The sequence below is a fragment of the Rhinoraja longicauda genome, chromosome 6 (assembly GCF_053455715.1).
Source record: "Rhinoraja longicauda isolate Sanriku21f chromosome 6, sRhiLon1.1, whole genome shotgun sequence".
Classification (NCBI taxonomy): domain Eukaryota; kingdom Metazoa; phylum Chordata; class Chondrichthyes; order Rajiformes; family Arhynchobatidae; genus Rhinoraja; species Rhinoraja longicauda.
In genome coordinates this window covers 9,390,768-9,408,321 of record NC_135958.1, presented here as the reverse complement: position 1 = coordinate 9,408,321, position 17,554 = coordinate 9,390,768, and the positions used below count along the sequence as shown (strand labels likewise).

Below are 17,554 nucleotides of genomic sequence, written 5' to 3'. Positions count from 1 at the left end.
CTTAGTGCAACCAAAGGCGGTTCACAGTTCATAGAAAATTTTCCAACTGACTCCTACTTGGTATTTGGGGTGAATTAGTTAGTAACCCTGTAAAACTCCATGAAGGGATGGTTTGATTTAATGGTGAATTCTTCAATCTTGTTAAGCATTCACGTTATTCCCTTTATCATATATCTGTACACTGTGGATAACTTGACTGTAATCAAGTATTGTATTGTATTTCCGCTGACTGGTGAGAGCACGCAACAAAAGCTTTTCACTGTACCTCGGTACATGTGACAATAAACTAAATTTAAACCCCCCAAAAAAGCACTCTTGACAAACCCAGGGCACATGCTAGAAATTGTGCAGTAATGGGGAATTGAACCTTTGCAGCTGGTGGAGATGCTGGATATGTCAGTACCCGTGGTGGCCAAGCTGCGACAGTTGTTGGACAACCTTCCTAAAGATACCTTGCCCGACATCTTGGCATCAATTATCCGCACGAGTGCTAATGAAAAACTCCAGGTATGTTTGATTTAAAATGTGCACTTCATGCTCATCGTGGAGCCTAAAGTTTAAGAATTCATGTAGGAGGTTGAATCACTCTGGTTGAAAATTAAAATGGTTTTGTGAACATCCTCCCTTTTTTTGCTCAGGAGAAATGCAATTTACAGCTCTGCTGCAGAAAACAAATTGGGCTTGAAACTAATAGTCACGTGAGGAGTTGGGTTAAGCTGTTTGTTTGCCATGGATCCTCCATTGGGAAATTCAAAAGCTTGTGAAGTCTTAGATTGCATTGGGTGTCCATGAGGCAAAGCGTGTCCTTCTTTCATCCTAATGGTGTGGAGTGCCCAAAGGAAATCAGAAGTTCAGTTTGGGGGCTCATGTTTGGGTAGTGTCACGGGAAAGGGACGGCATAGTGTGGTTTGCGTGAACACTGACTGGTCAGTAGAGAGGACACAAGAAACCGCAGATCTGGAATTTTGAGCAAAACTCAATGCACTGGAGGAACTTAGTGGGTCAGGAAGCGTCTGTGGGGGGAATGGACAGGCGATGTTTCAGTTCGGGACCCTCAGACAAAAGTCTTAAAGCCTTCTTCAGCCTTCAGGGTTTGAAGAAAGATCCAGACCCGAAACATCACCTGACCATTCCCCCCAATGACACTACCTGACCCGCTGAGTTCCTCCAGCACTTTATCAGTAGAGAAGTTGTGTTGAGGTTTGATGTTGAGTTCCAGGCGAGAGTCAGCTATCGGGAATCATTGGACGAAAGTTAGTAGTTGTTGAGTTGTTGCAAATGGCCACTGAAGGATAGGGACCTTAAACTGGGTAGTCAGGGGAAGGAGGAGTGGTGAAGTCCATATATTAGGGAATGGGAAATATATGTTATTTAAAGGGGCTCCCCTGAAATACATGACAACGTGCATTTTGTTTTACTTGAATATGAGTGAAGAACAGCATTTCCAATTCTGAATTTTTAAATATTAAAAGGTCGGCATTTTAATGTAACATTTGGTAGTTATAATTGTGCGACAAATGATCTGCCTTTTAATTTGCTTCATTGCATGGAACATTTGTAGCCTGCAATTGTAGTCTGTGATCTGTAGATGTCACACTTTTGGAACAGTTCAGTGATACCTATTACTGTTTTGATCTTTGCTTTGATGCACAGATACTGGATGCTGTTGGTTTAGAGGAGAGATTTAAGAAGACTATTCCATTGCTTGTTCGGCAAATTGAAGGACTTAAATTACTTCAAAAAACTCGCAAATCAACGCCAAGTGATGAAAAGAGGGTAGGTATAAATTATTCTGCAGGAATGACATATCAAATTATTTAATCCATTAAACATCTGTGCAGGACACTGCAAAATCATAAATTATCCTTTTTTTTTTAAAGTAAGGATACTGCATAATAATGGACAATGTAAAACCTGTATTAATTGTTGGCCAAAGGCAGTTTAAAAGTTCTTGGATGGTTGAACATCAAAAAAACTTTAGGTGCTGTACTCTGCAAAACCTACCTTTTTCTAAAACCATTGCGAAATGGACGGTCTGTAAAATACTTTCACTGCTTTACATATCATATTCTGTGATATACTTGAGCTAAAATATTTAACTTGGTTAAATATTATATTCTATGCTATATTTGAGGTAAAATGATTTGGCATGTCAGTGAGCTTTAGGGTTCCTGTCAATTTAGGAATATAGACACAAAGTATGCGGTAACTCAGGCAGCATCTTCGGAGAAAAAGAATGGGTGATGCTTCGGGTTGGGATCCTTCTTCAAACTCAAATTTGAAGTCTGGAGAAGGGTTCCGACCCAAATCATCACCCATTCCTTTTCTCCAGAGATGCTGCCTGACCAGCTGAGTTACTCCACAACTTTGTGTCTATCTTTGGTATAAACCAGCATCTGCAGTTCATTGTTTCTATATACTGTTGCTTTAGGGGTTTGCCTATTGATTTAAAACTTGCTATGAGTTTAACTGAGTTCATTGGTGTTGTAAAGAGTGCACTATTTCTTTCCAATTCCATTTTCATCAATATTTGAAAGTAATTAACTTGGGCTTTTCTAACACTACGGGCAGGAGGCCTCAGCTACCTCTGTCTGCTGCATTAATAATTGAATCTCACTAAAGGATCTTAATAATTTCTTTAGTGCCCATTTTCTCCATCGTGTCTCTGATCTATTGTCTAAATTGCTCTAGATCCTTCACCTGGCACTTCTTTCCCTCCTTCTAAAAATCTTCTTCACCAGAGCTTTCAGTGACACAGCTTTCAGCCCTTCTCTGTATCTTGAAATGTTACAATTTTATAAAATGGTATCTGGGCATGTTTTACTATGTCTAGGGTATAGTATAAATTCCTAATGGAGTTACATTTCAAAACACTCTCAAAAAAAAGATTATGACAGTATCATCTGTGCGTTATTCACAGTGAATAATATTCCTCTCTATTTTCTTGAGAGACTGCCTTCCTACAATAACAAAATGAAAGAAAACACTGTACTTTATAGTTACAATCTGGTAACTGTTGGAGCTGATCTGCATGTAACTATTGCATCATGTAACTATTGCATCATGTCCAAAATGTACGTAAATGTGCCAAATACTTCGTTTAGGTTCATGTTTTGATGAGCTTAAAGTCCTAATTTGCTAGACTCCATTAATTTCTACAAAAGAGTTCTGCAGATTTGTATATTATGTAGTGGACACAAAAAGCTGGAATAACTCAGCGGGGACAGGCAGCATCTCTGGAGAGAAGGAATGGGTGATGTTTCGGGTCAAGACCCTTCTTCAGACTGATTAGGGAGAAGGGAAAGGAGAGATATAGACGGTGATGTGGAGAGGTAAAGATCAATGAAAGAAAGATGTGCAAAAAAGTAACGATGATAAAGGAAACAGCCCATTGTAAGCTGTTTGTAGGATGAAACTGAGAAGCTAGTGTGACTTGGGTGGGGGAGGGGTAGAGAGGGAATGCCGGGGCTACCTGAAGTGAGAGAAATCAATATTCATACCACTGGGCTGCAAGCTGCCCAAGCGAAATATGAGATGCTGTTCCTCCAATTTGCGTTTAGCCTCACTCTGACAATGGAGGAGACCGAGGACAGAAAGGTCTGTGTAGGAATTGGAAGGAGACCAGGTTGGTTGACACTGGTTGAGCGAAGGTTTTCTGTGAAACGATCGCCCAGTCTGCATTTGATCTCGCCAATGCATAAGAGTTCACATCTTGAACAACGGATACAGTAGATGAGGTTGGAGGAGGTGCATGTGAACCTCTGCCTAACCTGAAAGGATTGTCGTTGTCCCGAGACAGTCGAGGGAGGAGGTATAGCACCAGGTGTTGTATCTTCTGCGGTTGCAGGGGTAGGTACCTGGGGAGGGGGTGGTTTGGGTGAGAAGGGATGAGTTAAACACGAGTTGCGGAGGGAATGGTCTCTGCGGAATGGGGTGGAGATGGGAAAATGTGGCTAGTGGTGGGATCCTGTTGGTGGTGGAAATTTTGGCGAATTATGTGTTATATGCAACGACTGATGGGGTGGAAGGTAAGAACTAAGGGGACTTTGTCTCTTTTGCAACTAGGGGAATGGGGAGCAAGGGCAGAGCTGCGGGGTACCGAGGAGACACGAGTGAGGGCCTCATCTATGATGGGAGAGGGAACCCCCGTTACCTAAAGAATGAGGACATCTCAGATGTTCCAGTATGGCGCACCTCATCTTGCGCGCAGATGCGGCGTAGACAGAGGAATTGGGATTAGAGGATAGAGTCTTTGTAGGAAGAAGGGGGGGAAGAAGTGTAGTCGTGATAGTTGTGGGAGCCAGTGGGTTTGTAATAGACTTCAGTCAATAGTCTATTGTGATGGAGACAGATCAAGAAACAGGAGGGGGTGTCGGAAGTGGTCCAAGTAAATTTGAATGCTAGATGAAAATTGGTGGTGAAGTTGATGAAGTCCATGAGTTCTGCATGGGTGCAGGAGGTAGCACGGATGCAGTCATCAATGTAACGGGGATAGAGTTTGGGGATGGGGCAGTGTACGCCTGGAACCGGGATTGTTCAACGTACCCTACAAAGAGGCAGGCATAGCTGGGGCCCATGCGGGTGCCCATAGCTACGCCTTGGACTTGGAGGAAGTGGGAGGAGTCAAAGGAGAATTTGTTGAGGGTGAGGACCAGCTCCACTAGGCGGAGTAGAGAGTTAGTAGAGGGAAATTGGATGGTTCTGCGGTCGAGGAAGAAACGGAGGGCTTTAAGGCCTTCCTGGTGGGGGATGGAGGTGTAGAGTGGCTGAACGTCCATAGTAAAGATGAGGGAGTGGGGGCTCGGAAAGCGGAAGTCATTAAAGAGACGAAGGGCATGTGAGGTATGTTGGACATAGGTCGGGAAAGATTGGACCGGGGGGGATAGGATGGATTTGAGGTACGTGGAAATCATTTCCGTGTGACGGGAGCAGGCAGAACCAATGGGTCTGCCAGGGCAATTGTGTTTGTGGATATTGGGGAGAAGATAAAAACAGGCTGCGCGGGGCTGGGAAACGATATGGTTGGAGGCTGTGGAACGCAGACAGCTGGAAGTGATGAAATCAGTAATGGTGTTTGAGATTAAGGCCTGATGCTCATCTGTGGGATCATGGTCCAAGGATAAGTAGGAGGAAGAATCTGAGCAGAAAATGATTCTGAACTCTGCATGCTACAGCTGGTAGTTCTGCTCTAACACAATATAACCTTGTTTACAGAAAACCGTGTTATAAAGATATGTGTCAATGGGGAGAGGGAGTTAGAGAGTTTCAGACAAGCAATTATAGTTATTTTTCCTGTAGGATTTCTAAACGTAAAAGCTACAATAGCAATAAGTTTATTTTTGCAAACTAAAGATACTAAAGGCTGTATTTTTACATTTTTTTACAGAACATATTTGGACGATATTTCAATGACATCCCACGGTTAAAGTAGCCTCTAAGATGATAATGGTGTTGATTACTGTGGGGAGGTTACATGGATAAAAGTGTTTTTTTTTCCACCTATACTGTTTAAATCCACAACAGCTTTTTTTCTGTCTGTCGATTTTCAAAGTAACCTTAATGTGGTTCTCTGGCTTCTTTTCAAAATCGCATTTGTGTACAATTTGGAGCACATAATGCAAATAATCAATTGCATTATCTCCAATTCATATTTTGGAAACGCTCGTAACAGAACTGCCTGCATGCACTTCTTGGTAAATATTCTGGGAAGTTTTATTGCTGAGGAAACAGCTATCCCAATTAAGTTGTGATAACTGATGTTCGAGAACCTGTTTTATTTACCGGAGAATTATTTGCAACCATTAGATCGTAACCATCCGATCTATTCGAAAAAACAACCAGATTCCAGGGGGACAGTTGCACTTGGATGGTCTGGAGCAGGAAGATGATGATGATGATGATATTTTCATGCTGGAAAAGAAGATTAAAAGCACAAATATGCCAGAGCAAGCAATGAAAGTTTGCATGAAGGAACTCAAAAGGTGCGTAATTAACATTTGAGTAGCAATAGTAATCAGTTTTGTGGCATAACTGATTAACTCCATGAACTAGGCACAATTTTTTTTGAGAGTAGCAATATTAATTTGCTTCTGATGGTAGGAGTGAATTGAGAGTGTGACCAGGGTGGTGTGGGTCTTTGATATTGGCTGCCTTTTTGAGGCAGTTATCATAACTGGAGCAGGGCGCAACCAGCCAGAGGAATGATGTCAACACCACCGACTACTTCAGCTGGGATTCACGCTGATCTGGCCTGGATAGAGTGAGTGTGGAGAGGATGTTTCCACTGGCAGGAGAGTCTGGCACCAGAGGTCACAGCCTTGGAATAAAAGGACGTTTCTTTAGAAAGGAGATGAGGAGGAATTTCTTTAGTCAGAGGGTGGTGAATCTGTGGAACTCATTGCCACAGAAGGCTGTGGAGGCCAAATCAATGGATATTTTTAAGGCAGAGATTGGCAGATTCCTGATTAGTAAGGGGGTTAGTGGTTATGGAGAGAAGGTAGGTGAACGGGGTTTAGAGGGAAAGTTATAGGAGCTATGATTGAATGGCGGAGTAGACTTGATGGGCCGAATGGCGTAATTCTGCTCCTGTAACTTATGAACGTGATCTCCCGGGTACCAGGTTCCCAGAACTGGACCACTTGCTGGAAGAAATGATGTGGTCCAAGGGCAGGTAGCTGAAGATCTAGGAGCATTGAAATATGTGTCCCATTATGATTTTCTAATTCCCCTGTTACTACATGCCTATTGATAGATTCTAGCATTTCCTGTAAAAGTTCCGACAACCAACAGGTTCTTGAACTGGCCAAGACAACCCCGATTCTACCCTGACAATGGAACACTACAGACCACCTATTCCACTACTGTGGACTTAGTTTTTAAAAATAATTGTGTTTTACACTAATGTCCTGTTTTTATGCACCGTCGTCTTTTTACTGTCTTGCAGAATTTTATGTAATTTTGTGGACAATTTACGGATAATTTGTTTTTGTGAGTCTGTGTCTGTGATTTTGCCACAATTAAGACTTTCATTATACCTGTACCTCACTGTACTTGTGCATTTGACAATAAACTTGACAATAAACAAATATAACCTCCAAGTTTAATTAAATAAATTAAGTGGTGCAGTGATAGCGTTGCTGTCTTACACAGAGCAGTGACTGGCGTTCAATCCTGACTGCGGTTGCTGTCTGTACTGAGTTTTTTTCATTTGAATTAAACGTTATTCCCTTTATCCTGTATCTGTACACTGTGGTCGGCTTGATTGTAATCATGTATAGTCTTTTCGCTCACTGGATAACACATGACAAACAAGCCTTTCAATGTACCTCGGAACATGTGGCAATAATTAACTAAACTAAAGTGAGTGTATAAATGGAAGAACTCTCTTAAAACCCCACAAACCATGTTGCTTATATTTTTCTATGGATTTTGCCATTTACAGGTTAAAAAAGATGCCTCAGTCAATGCCAGAGTTTGCTTTAACCCGGAATTACCTGGAATTAATGGCAGAATTACCTTGGAATAAAAGTACAACGGGTAAGAGACTACTCACTGCAATCTTGAAATTAAAAAGTAAATTTAAACAGTACTCGGAGCTTTTTTTTGAGGCAGTTCTATTGTAAGCTAGTGAGTTCTATACACTAAGTAAATGTTGAGCGGGTCAGAAAATGAAGTGGGATATTTTAACATTTTTGTTCCCCAATAATTTTGACATTTGTTCAAATTCCTGTCATGGTTCCAGTTAACTTTTGGAGAAACCGTGCATAAGGTTTGACATTGATGTGCATTCCTTCTTTTACTACTGTGCCTCAGCTGTTTGCAATGTGATCTGGTCCCTGCCTCCATTGCACAAATTTGTCTTAAACATTCCTGTAACAGAAGCACCCCCGGAAAAGGAAAACGCACAAATGTGAAATATTTTTACCATTCCTCATGCCTGTAAGTCTATCCAAATTCTGCAAACACCCTGTAAGATGCAGGAATCATTAGGAAAGGATTATTGTGCAGATCTTTCATCTCACTCATGGCAGCACTATTTTTGTTTCCTTCTGTCGACCATTATTTCTATCCTCTGCTGGCATCATTTGCGCTTGTATCTATTTCACTTATTATTTTATTTAACAACTCTATAGGTTAGAAACATAGAAAATAGGTGCAGGAGTAGGCCATTCGGCCCTTCGAGCCTGCACCGCCATTCAATATGATCATGGCTGATCATCCAACTCAGTATCCCATACCTGCCTTCTCTCCATACCCCCTGATTCCTTTAGCCACAAGGGCCACATCTAACTCCCTCTTAAATATAGCCAATGAACTGGCCTCAACTACCTTCTGTGGCAGAGAATTCCACAGATTCACCACTCTCTGTGTGAAAAAAAACTTTCTCATCTCGGTCCTAAAAGACTTCCCGCTTATCCTTAAACTGTGACCCCTTGTTCTGGACCTCCCCAACATCGGGAACAATGTTAGTTTGAAGATACAGCCTGGAAACAGGACCTTTGACATACTAAGTCCACGCTACAAGTTCTATGTTGTCCCACTTTCTCATCCACTCCCTACACACTGGGGCAATTTACAGAAGACATTTAACCTACAAACCCGCACATCTTTGGGGAGTGGGAGGAAACCGGAGCACGTGGAGGAAACACACAGGGAGAATGTGCAAACTCCACACACAGACCACACCCAAGGTTAGGATCGATCCAGGGTCTCTGGCACTGTGCGGCAGAGGCTTTACCAGCTGCACTACTGAGTCATCCTTGTGTGGATGCTCTTGTATGCGGATGCTTCTGGGCCGAGGGACGTGAATAATGATGCTTGTGACAAAGTGATTAAAAGTTGGAATATAAGTCATTGCGTTACGGAAGGGTTGCTTTCTAAACAAATCCCCAGTCTTAATTTTCCATAGCATGAAGCATGCGGCAATAATGTGAGAAATATATTGTGTATATTATTTTTTTATATATAAATTTTGAGAGAGTGAATTTTACTCATATCTCAATTTTCGGGCAGTGATTGGTGAATTCAGTAAGGGTTTCCATTACCCAAACTGCTGTTTGATGGGGGTGTATTGTATTCTCTTGTAGGAGGAAGTTAGAATGATTTTTTTAGGACAATACATAGGTTTTGGTATGTGAAGCTACCAGAACATTTTGTGGTTATATTTTCTATTGAAGTATAATGCAGGGCTTAAAAACTGAAACAGTCCAGCATTCTATAACTGTGCCCAAGAGCACTGTTACTCTCACTTTTGTACATTGGGAAAAACACGATATACAAAATACAATATACACCACCATTTCCCTCACAAACTTTCTTGCCATTTTAAGACAAAGTAAACAGGCTCTAGTTTTCATATAACACAGTCAAAACCAAGTGGGGACAGTTAAAATATAATGGGCTGGTAAACCAGGCATGCATTTATATAGCGTGTTATTTATTTCCCCTCGCAAGGGGATACTGGTGAAGGAGCATTTGTGGCTGAAACCTGTAGATATACAGGGGCTTGTGATCCCACAGGGAACTATTGAAAAACATTAACACAATAAAAAGAAGAAATGTATAAATGGTAGGCACACTTAGTGTTGTGCACTCTGTAGGAAAGTAAGCAGATTCCCTTTGGCTTATCGTGCTGAGTTATGGAACTGAAATTAAGTTGGCAACATTTCTTTTAAATTTATTGAACTTTCTTTTGTTTATTGTGTTATCTATGCTTACTGTGTTTACAGACCTGCTATGCCACTGCAAGTAAGAATTTAATTGTTCTGTTTTCAGTATATACTAGACCAAGTGGACCCGTTGGGCCCAAACCACTCCTGCATTGATGCAGCACCCTCTTCTCTCCCACTCCCCCCCCCCACTCACCCTCCCCGCCCTCCCCCTCTCCCCTCCCTCCCCCTCACCCCGCCCTCCCCCTCACCCCGCCCTCCCCCCTCACCCCGCCCTCCCCCATCACCCCGCCCTCCCCATCACCCCGCCCTCCCCATCACCCCGCCCTCCCCATCACCCCGCCCTCCCCCTCACCCCGCCATCCCCCTCTCCTCGCTCTCCCCGCCCACTCCCCCCCCCCGCCCTCCCCCTCTCCCCGCCCTCCCCCCTCCCCGCCCTCCCCCCCCTCCCCCTCTCCCCGCCCTCCCCCTCTCCCCGCCCTCCCCCTCTCCCCGCCCTCCCCCTCTCCCCGCCCTCCCCCTCTCCCCGCCCTCCCCCTCTCCCCGCCCTCCCCCTCTCCCCGCCCTCCCCCTCTCCCCGCCCTCCCCCTCTCCCCGCCCTCCCCCTCTCCCCGCCCTCCCCCTCTCCCCGCCCTCCCCCTCTCCCCGCCCTCCCCCTCTCCCCGCCCTCCCCCTCTCCCCGCCCTCCCCCTCTCCCCGCCCTCCCCCTCTCCCCGCCCTCCCCCTCACCCCGCCCTCCCCCTCTCCCCGCCCTCCCCCTCTCCCCGCCCTCCCCCTCTCCCCGCCCTCCCCCTCTCCCCGCCCTCCCCCTCTCCCCGCCCTCCCTCTCTCCCCGCCCTCCCCCTGCCCTCCCCCTCTCCCCGCCCTCCCCCTCTCCCCGCCCTCCCCCTCTCCCCGCCCTCCCCCTCTCCCCGCCCTCCCCCTCTCCCCGCCCTCCCCCTCTCCCCGCCATCCCCCTCTCCTCGCTCTCCCCGCCCTCTCCCCGCCCTCCCCCTCTCCCCGCCCTCCCCCTCTCCCCGCCCTCCCCCTCTCCCCGCCCTCCCCCTCTCCCCGCCCTCCCCCTCTCCCCGCCCTCCCTCTCTCCCCGCCCTCCCCCTCTCCCCGCCCTCCCCCATCCCCGCCCTCCCCCTCTCCCCGCCCTCCCCCTCCCCCTCTCCCCGCCCTCCCTCTCCCCGCCCTCCCTCTCCCCGCCCTCCCCCTCTCCCCGCCCTCCCCCTCTCCCCGCCCTCCCCCTCTCCCCGCCCTCCCCCTCTCCCCGCCCTCCCCCTCTCCCCGCCCTCCCCCTCTCCCCGCCCTCCCCCTCTCCCCGCCCTCCCCCTCTCCCCGCCCTCCCCCTCTCCCCGCCCTCCCCCTCTCCCCGCCCTCCCCCTCTCCCCGCCCTCCCCCTCTCCCCGCCCTCCCCCTCTCCCCGCTCTCCCCGCCCTCCCCCTCTCCCCGCCCTCCCCCTCTCCCCGCCCCCCCCCTCTCCCCGCCCCCCCCTCTCCCCGCCCCCCCCTCTCCCCGCCCCCCCCCCTCTCCCCGCCCTCTCCCCGCCCTCCCCCTCTCCCCGCCCTCCCCCTCTCCCCGCCCTCCCCCTCTCCCCGCCCTCCCCCTCACCCTGCCCTCCCCCTCACCCCGCCCTCCCCCTCTCCCCGCCCTCCCCCTCTCCCCGCCCTCCCCCTCTCCCCGCCCTCCCCCTCTCCCCGCCCTCCCCCTCTCCCCGCCCTCCCCCTCTCCCCGCCCTCCCCCTCTCCCCGCCCTCCCCCTCTCCCCGCCCTCCCCCTCTCCCCGACCTCCCCCTCTCCCCGACCTCCCCCTCTCCCCGCCCTCCCCCTCTCCCTCTCCCCGCCCTCTCCCCGCCCTCTCCCTCATCTCTCCCCCCTCTCCCTCATCTCTCCCCCCTCTCCCTCATCTCTCCCCCCTCTCCCTCCTCTCTCCCCCTCCCTCCTAGGGTTGCCTCTCCTGCATTGGTGCAGCACCCTCTCCCCGCCACTCCCCCCTCTCCTCTTCTCCCTTCCCCCTCCCTCCCCTCCTCCCCCTTCCCTCCCTCCCCTCCTCTACCCTCTCCCCCCCACCCTCCCTCCACCCCCTCCCTCCCGGGAGCAACCCGCGGTTGCCATAGAACCCGGCTCCCGGCCAGGGCGGCCGCTATTGATGGAGCGGGAGTGGGGGAGAGTCCTGTCCCGTCCCAGTGCGGGGATGTTTAGTGGTAGACGGCGGCGGCTCTGCCACTGTTGCTGAGCCGCTGGACTCTGGGCGGCGTGGGGAAGGCACTGAGCCGGCCGGGGAGAGGAGGGGCGACAGGGGAGCCGAGGGCAAGCCCAGTGCCAGGCCCAGGCCTCAGCCTCCACCTCCACCAACGCCCGGCCTCACTGCCGCCGCTGCTGCTGCTACCGCCTTTCCCCTTGGCCCACCTCAGGTTCGCGGTTACCCGGTCACATCCAGGCACAGGCTCCGGCAGCTTCCCCTGGCCACAGACCTGTCTCTCCCACCCCCAAGAGACAGGCGACCGAGCCCTGCTCAACGGGCCCCAATTGCGCAGACGCGGACGCGTTTGTTCTGAGCACGAGCGAATGAGGCGGCCATCTTACGTAAGTACCAAATCAAAGGAGCCCCAACTGCCCATGCGCATTTTTTTAAACTTTAAAATGTGAATAATTTTAAAAATATAACACCGATTTCAACTAAACCTTTTCCATCGGACCACGGGATGACGGTGAGTAAGGTGGTCTAAAATTGTCATGCTATCTTGTACCGTTTTGGCTGTAGTTCAGGAACAAACGAACAAACAAGAGTTTTAGTATATAGATAACAATGTTAAACACCCTTGCCACTTGTGAATATTTCAGAGTGTGGGGCTGAGTGGAGTGAGGTCAGGAGTTATGGAAGGCTATTTTTGCCCTGAATATTCATCGGCTTCACTGTAGGGCACCTTGAAGCAGGGTCCCCAGGCACTGAAATCCTGATTGAAGGGTTTGGATGAAAAGCCTGCAGGCTGGTGTGTTGGAGTAGTTGCAGAGATCGGGCAGTCTGCTCACCTGCTCACAGGATGAGGCAGGGGTGTTGTTCAGTGGAGCAGGTTGGCTGGGAAGTTGACTGATCCCCATGGATATGCGATCAGGTAAATCACAGAGGAAATGCCTTGATTAAATAAACCACTGTAAAGAACTGTTCCTTGACATTTCCACTAAAACTAGAAATTGGTTGGTTTTATTGAAGAAACATGGAACTGCAGATGCTGGTTAATACACAAAAGGACACAAAGTGCTGGAGTAACTCGGTGAGTCAGACGGCATTTCTGGAGAACGTGGATAGGTGGCATTTGGGGTTGAGACCATTCTTCAGACTTATCTTTGCTAGCATTCTTTTGTTGGGCCAATTGCCAGCCTTTTTGATCCTCCCATCCATCAGTCTTTCAAATTCTGCCTATTTTCTGTGCACTTTTTTCCCATGTATTGCTATGCTTTTGTTGAGTTTAATCTCTTACGATGTTTCACAGCAATAACTCTTACTTGTATCTCATTAAATACATTCCAAATCACTCTTTTTGTAAAGCCTTGCGTAAAAATTGCTTGCACTGGTACTGCCTTTTAAACCTTGGGGATTTGCTATAAATACAGACAAAAGTGCTGAATGTAATAGTTGGTCTTGTGGAACACCCTTCATATGTTCCTGCGGATTGTGCAATTCGCACAGTGGGTTGATGTGGTTACAAGCACATTTTCTTAGCTGTAATTTATTAAGTGGCTGCATCCATTTGATTATTGATGAGTAACAGGAAGATGATGTGAAATTGTGTGTGCTAGAAGTTTGTGGTTGTGTGATGGGCTGAACAGCAGCAACTATTTACTCTTTTAGTAGCTATGGAGGATCAATCCAGCAGTAATTCCCATTAAAGTCATAGAGTGGTACAGCATGGAAACAGACCCTTCGGCCCAACTTGCCCATGCTGACCAACATGCCCCAACGACACCAGCCCCACCTGTCTGCGTTTGACCCATGCTCTTCTAAACCTTTCCTTTCCATTTACTGGTCCAAATGTCCTATAAATGGCTAATTTAAAAGTCTACATTTTTATATTTCAATGTATTTGTAAGCACATTTCTTATCTTTGCAGAAGATTTTTGTCTAGTGTAGTTGGTTTATTAATGATCATTGTTCAGTACCGTTAATTCCTTTTTGCTCAGTAATCTGGAAGCAGTAGTTTTTTTTGCTAATCCTCTTCTACAAGATGTTACTCCCTGTTGAGATAATCTTACCAGGTTGGGACCTCTTCAATACATTCTGTTCAAAAATGATAAACACTATGATGTAAATCAAGAGGTTCCTGTCATAAAAAGCTAATAACCTTATTTACAAATACGGGTGGCACTGTGGTGCAGTGGTAGAGTTGCTGCCTTGCAGCGCCAGTGACGCAGGTTCAATCCTGACTACGTGTGCTGTCTGTATGGAGTTTGAACGTTCTCCCTGTGACCGTGTGGGTTTTCTCCAGCTGCTCCGGTTTCATCCCACGCTCTAAAGCCGTGCAGGTTTGTAGGTTGATTGCCTCTGTAAATTGTCCCTAGTGTGTAGAATAGAACTAGTGTAAGGGTGATACACTGGTCGGTGCAGGCATGGTGGGCAGAAGGGCCTGTTTCCACACTGTATCTTTAAAACTAAAACTAAAAACTAAATCATTTAGAAAGTATAGGAAGTGTTAAATGCTGAAATCAGATTATACCAAAGGTATAGCCATAGAGGACGTCTGGAAAGATTTTATTCCATCCATAGGTCAGAATTTGTAAAAACGTTAGCTTTATCACACATTTTCTATTTGCTGCAATAAATAAAAGCACTTCCACAAAAGCAGAACAGAAAGGCCACGTTCAAGATTTCCTGGTCATCCACTGAGACACATAAAACAACTGGTTTCCAGTTTCCACTCCACATCTGCTGATTCTAGTTTAGCTTAGAGATTCAGTTGAAAACTGGCCCATAGAGCCCATGCCGATCACCCGTTCACACTAGTTCTATGTTATTCCACTCTTTCATCCACTCCCTACACACTAGGGGCAATTTACAGAGGACCAATTAACGTACAAACCCACGCGTCTTTCGGATGCGGGAGGAAACCGGAGCACTCTTGAGAAAACCCTTGCGTCACTGGGAAAGTGTGCAAACTCCGCATAGACAGTACCCGAGGTCAGGATCAAACCTGGGTCTCTGACTATGTGAGGCAGCGGCACTACTAGTTGTGCCACTGATGGTCAGGTTTGGAAACAAGATCACTCTGGGTGAGTTATTAGAAAGAATGACTTGCTTTGAGCGTGCACCTGTGTTTTAGAAAGGATTTTCCCGTGAAACAATTGATGAAATTTAGAATTTTTCCCGGCTCATGTGATGGAATTAAAAGGAGTATCACTGAGTATGTTTAATGTCATTGGTTTCCAGATCGCTTAGACCTTCGTGCTGCAAGAGTATTACTCGACAGTGACCACTACGCAATGCAGAAGCTCAAACGTAGGGTGTTGGAGTATCTCGCTGTTAGACAACTTAAGAACAATTTGAAAGGACCCATCCTCTGCTTTGTGGGACCTCCTGGTGTGGGCAAGACCAGTGTTGGCAGATCAATCGCAAAGACCCTCGGCAGAGAGTTTTATAGGATAGCATTGGGTGGTGTCTGCGATCAGTCTGACATCCGTGGTCACAGGTATTGAACACTTACTAATATAAATTGCATTTTTAGATAAAAGTAATATTTTGAGACTTGAGTAATATTTTTGTAAATTTGATTTTAACACCAATTAGTCATTCTTACATATTGTGTTTTGATCTCTTTTGTTTTAATTTGTCTTAAATAATTGCTTCTAAAAAATGATTTCTGGAAGGGAGGTAAACAATTCTTTAACCAGGGATTCAATTATAATAACAGTTAATTGTCTCGCCCACACCCTGAAATCGTTGATCCATAAATATGGTACAGTTGTGTCTAAGTGACTATTATGCATTTATTCATTGTGTTCGGTCCTCAGCTGAAAGCACTGTAACAAAACCCGATACAGTCCTTGAGTGTAATTATACTTTGCTGTTTACATTGGGACATTTTTACTCACTAATGGTTCAGAGTTAAGTACACCTCATAGTGCTATTTAGAAACAAGGATCTGCAGATGCTGGTTTACGAAAAAAGTCACAGAGTACTGGAGTAACGCAGTGGCTCGGGCAACATCTCTGAGTTTCAACACAAAAAGCTGGAGTAACCCAGTGGGACAGGCAGCATCTCTGAAGAGAAGGAATGGGTGATATTTCGGGTCGGGACCCTTCTTCAGACTCATCTCCAGAGGTGCTGCCTGACCTGCTGAGTTACTCCAGCATTTTGTGTCTTTCCTCAAAGTGTTATGTTGTACGGGCTTAAAAAAATATTTAACTCTTGTTCTAAGATCTTGCAAAAGGTCCAAAAGGGAAAAGGAGATTTTGAAGTCACTGGTATTTAATGAAGCTTGGCTGCTCCTCATTACCTTCTCACTTTGTTTTTATGGGTAGTCCTGTTGCGTAAGGCTTTTTACAGCTCTCCTCCAAACTGGTGTATTTGCTAACGTCTCTAACACAGGGATGTCACTGAGCTGGAAAAGGTGCAGAAAAGATTCACCAGGATGTTACCAGAACACGAGGGCTTGCATTATAGGGAGAGACTGGATAGGTAGGGACTATGTTTCTCCCTGCAGTATAGGAGACTGAGGGGTGGAGTAACTCAGGAGTCAGGCAGCATCTGGAGTAACTCAGGAGTCAGGCAGCATCTGTGGAGTGAATGGGCAGGCGACACTTCGGGTCGGGACTCTTCTTCAGACCGATTGCTGTTGGGGGAGTGGAGGTGGGAGAAAGCTGGAAAAGAGATGTAGGTGAGAGTTGTTACCTCTGGTTGGTGCTTCCAATCAATCAGTGCCCTCCATATTGTTCTCGAGTATACCCACGTATGTAAACAATATCCCGTGCTTCCTATCTTCTAAAGTATTCAAGTGCTTTGTCTTTCAGGAGGACATATGTAGGTAGCATGCCTGGCAGAATCATCAACGGCTTAAAGACTGTTGGTGTGAGCAATCCAGTCTTCCTGCTGGATGAAATAGATAAATTAGGAAAGAGTCTGCAAGGAGACCCTGCGGCAGCACTGTTGGAGGTACAAAAGAAGCATTCCACTATTAAATTGTGCACTGATTGAATTAGGCATCCCCTGCATTTACCCCAATGCTCCCCATTGAATCATGCAAACATAATTTAAGTAAACAAGCTTAAATAAATGATATTTTTCTTGGCTTAAAAGGAAGCACTGAACTCCACTTAAATTCTTCCGATCTCGAACTGTATTTCTGCCAGTAATTAGTTGAATATGGTTTGAAATGCAATTTAGGACACAAAATGCTGGAGTAACTCAGCAGGTCAGGTAGCATCTCTAAAGAACATGGATAGATGACATGGATAGGTATGTAGGTTAATTGGCTGGGTAAAATGTAAAAATTGTCCCTAGTGGGTGTAGGATAGTGTTAATGTACGGGGATCGCTGGGCGGCACGGAATTGGAGGGCCGAAAAGGCCTGTTTCCGGCTGTATATATATGATATGATATGACGTTTCGGGTCGGGACCCTTCTTCAGATTGCATTTTATTTTAGAGAAAAGTGGGAGCACAGTGCATCAATCACCAAGTAGAAATTATTAGGCACCTTTTCACTTTGAACAGTTCCACTTTACTTACAGACTCTCCTTAGTCCAGCATAGAAATGTTACCTTTGTAGACTCCCAAGTCTTTAACTTTTGAATTAATACATTTTCTATTTGACCCATTTTAAGCAGAGCTGAAGAAATCATGAGGGAGATTAGTACCAGGCATCTTAACAGATTTAAATATCTCAGAACGGTATATTTTACCAATCTTG

General features: G+C 46.5%; 1 protein-coding gene across 1 annotated transcript in view; it reads left to right on the top strand.

Annotated features, from left to right (window-relative positions):
• The window catches only part of lonp2 (lon peptidase 2, peroxisomal), a 37,168-nt gene that overhangs the window by 4,380 nt on the left and 15,234 nt on the right, over nt 1-17,554 (top strand). The window contains exons 3-8 of the mRNA XM_078400419.1: nt 376-507; nt 1,654-1,776; nt 5,806-5,981; nt 7,442-7,536; nt 15,078-15,336; nt 16,658-16,799. Of these exons, the coding sequence (XP_078256545.1) occupies nt 376-507; nt 1,654-1,776; nt 5,806-5,981; nt 7,442-7,536; nt 15,078-15,336; nt 16,658-16,799 (927 nt within the window). The remainder of the gene's footprint in view (nt 1-375; nt 508-1,653; nt 1,777-5,805; nt 5,982-7,441; nt 7,537-15,077; nt 15,337-16,657; nt 16,800-17,554) is intronic.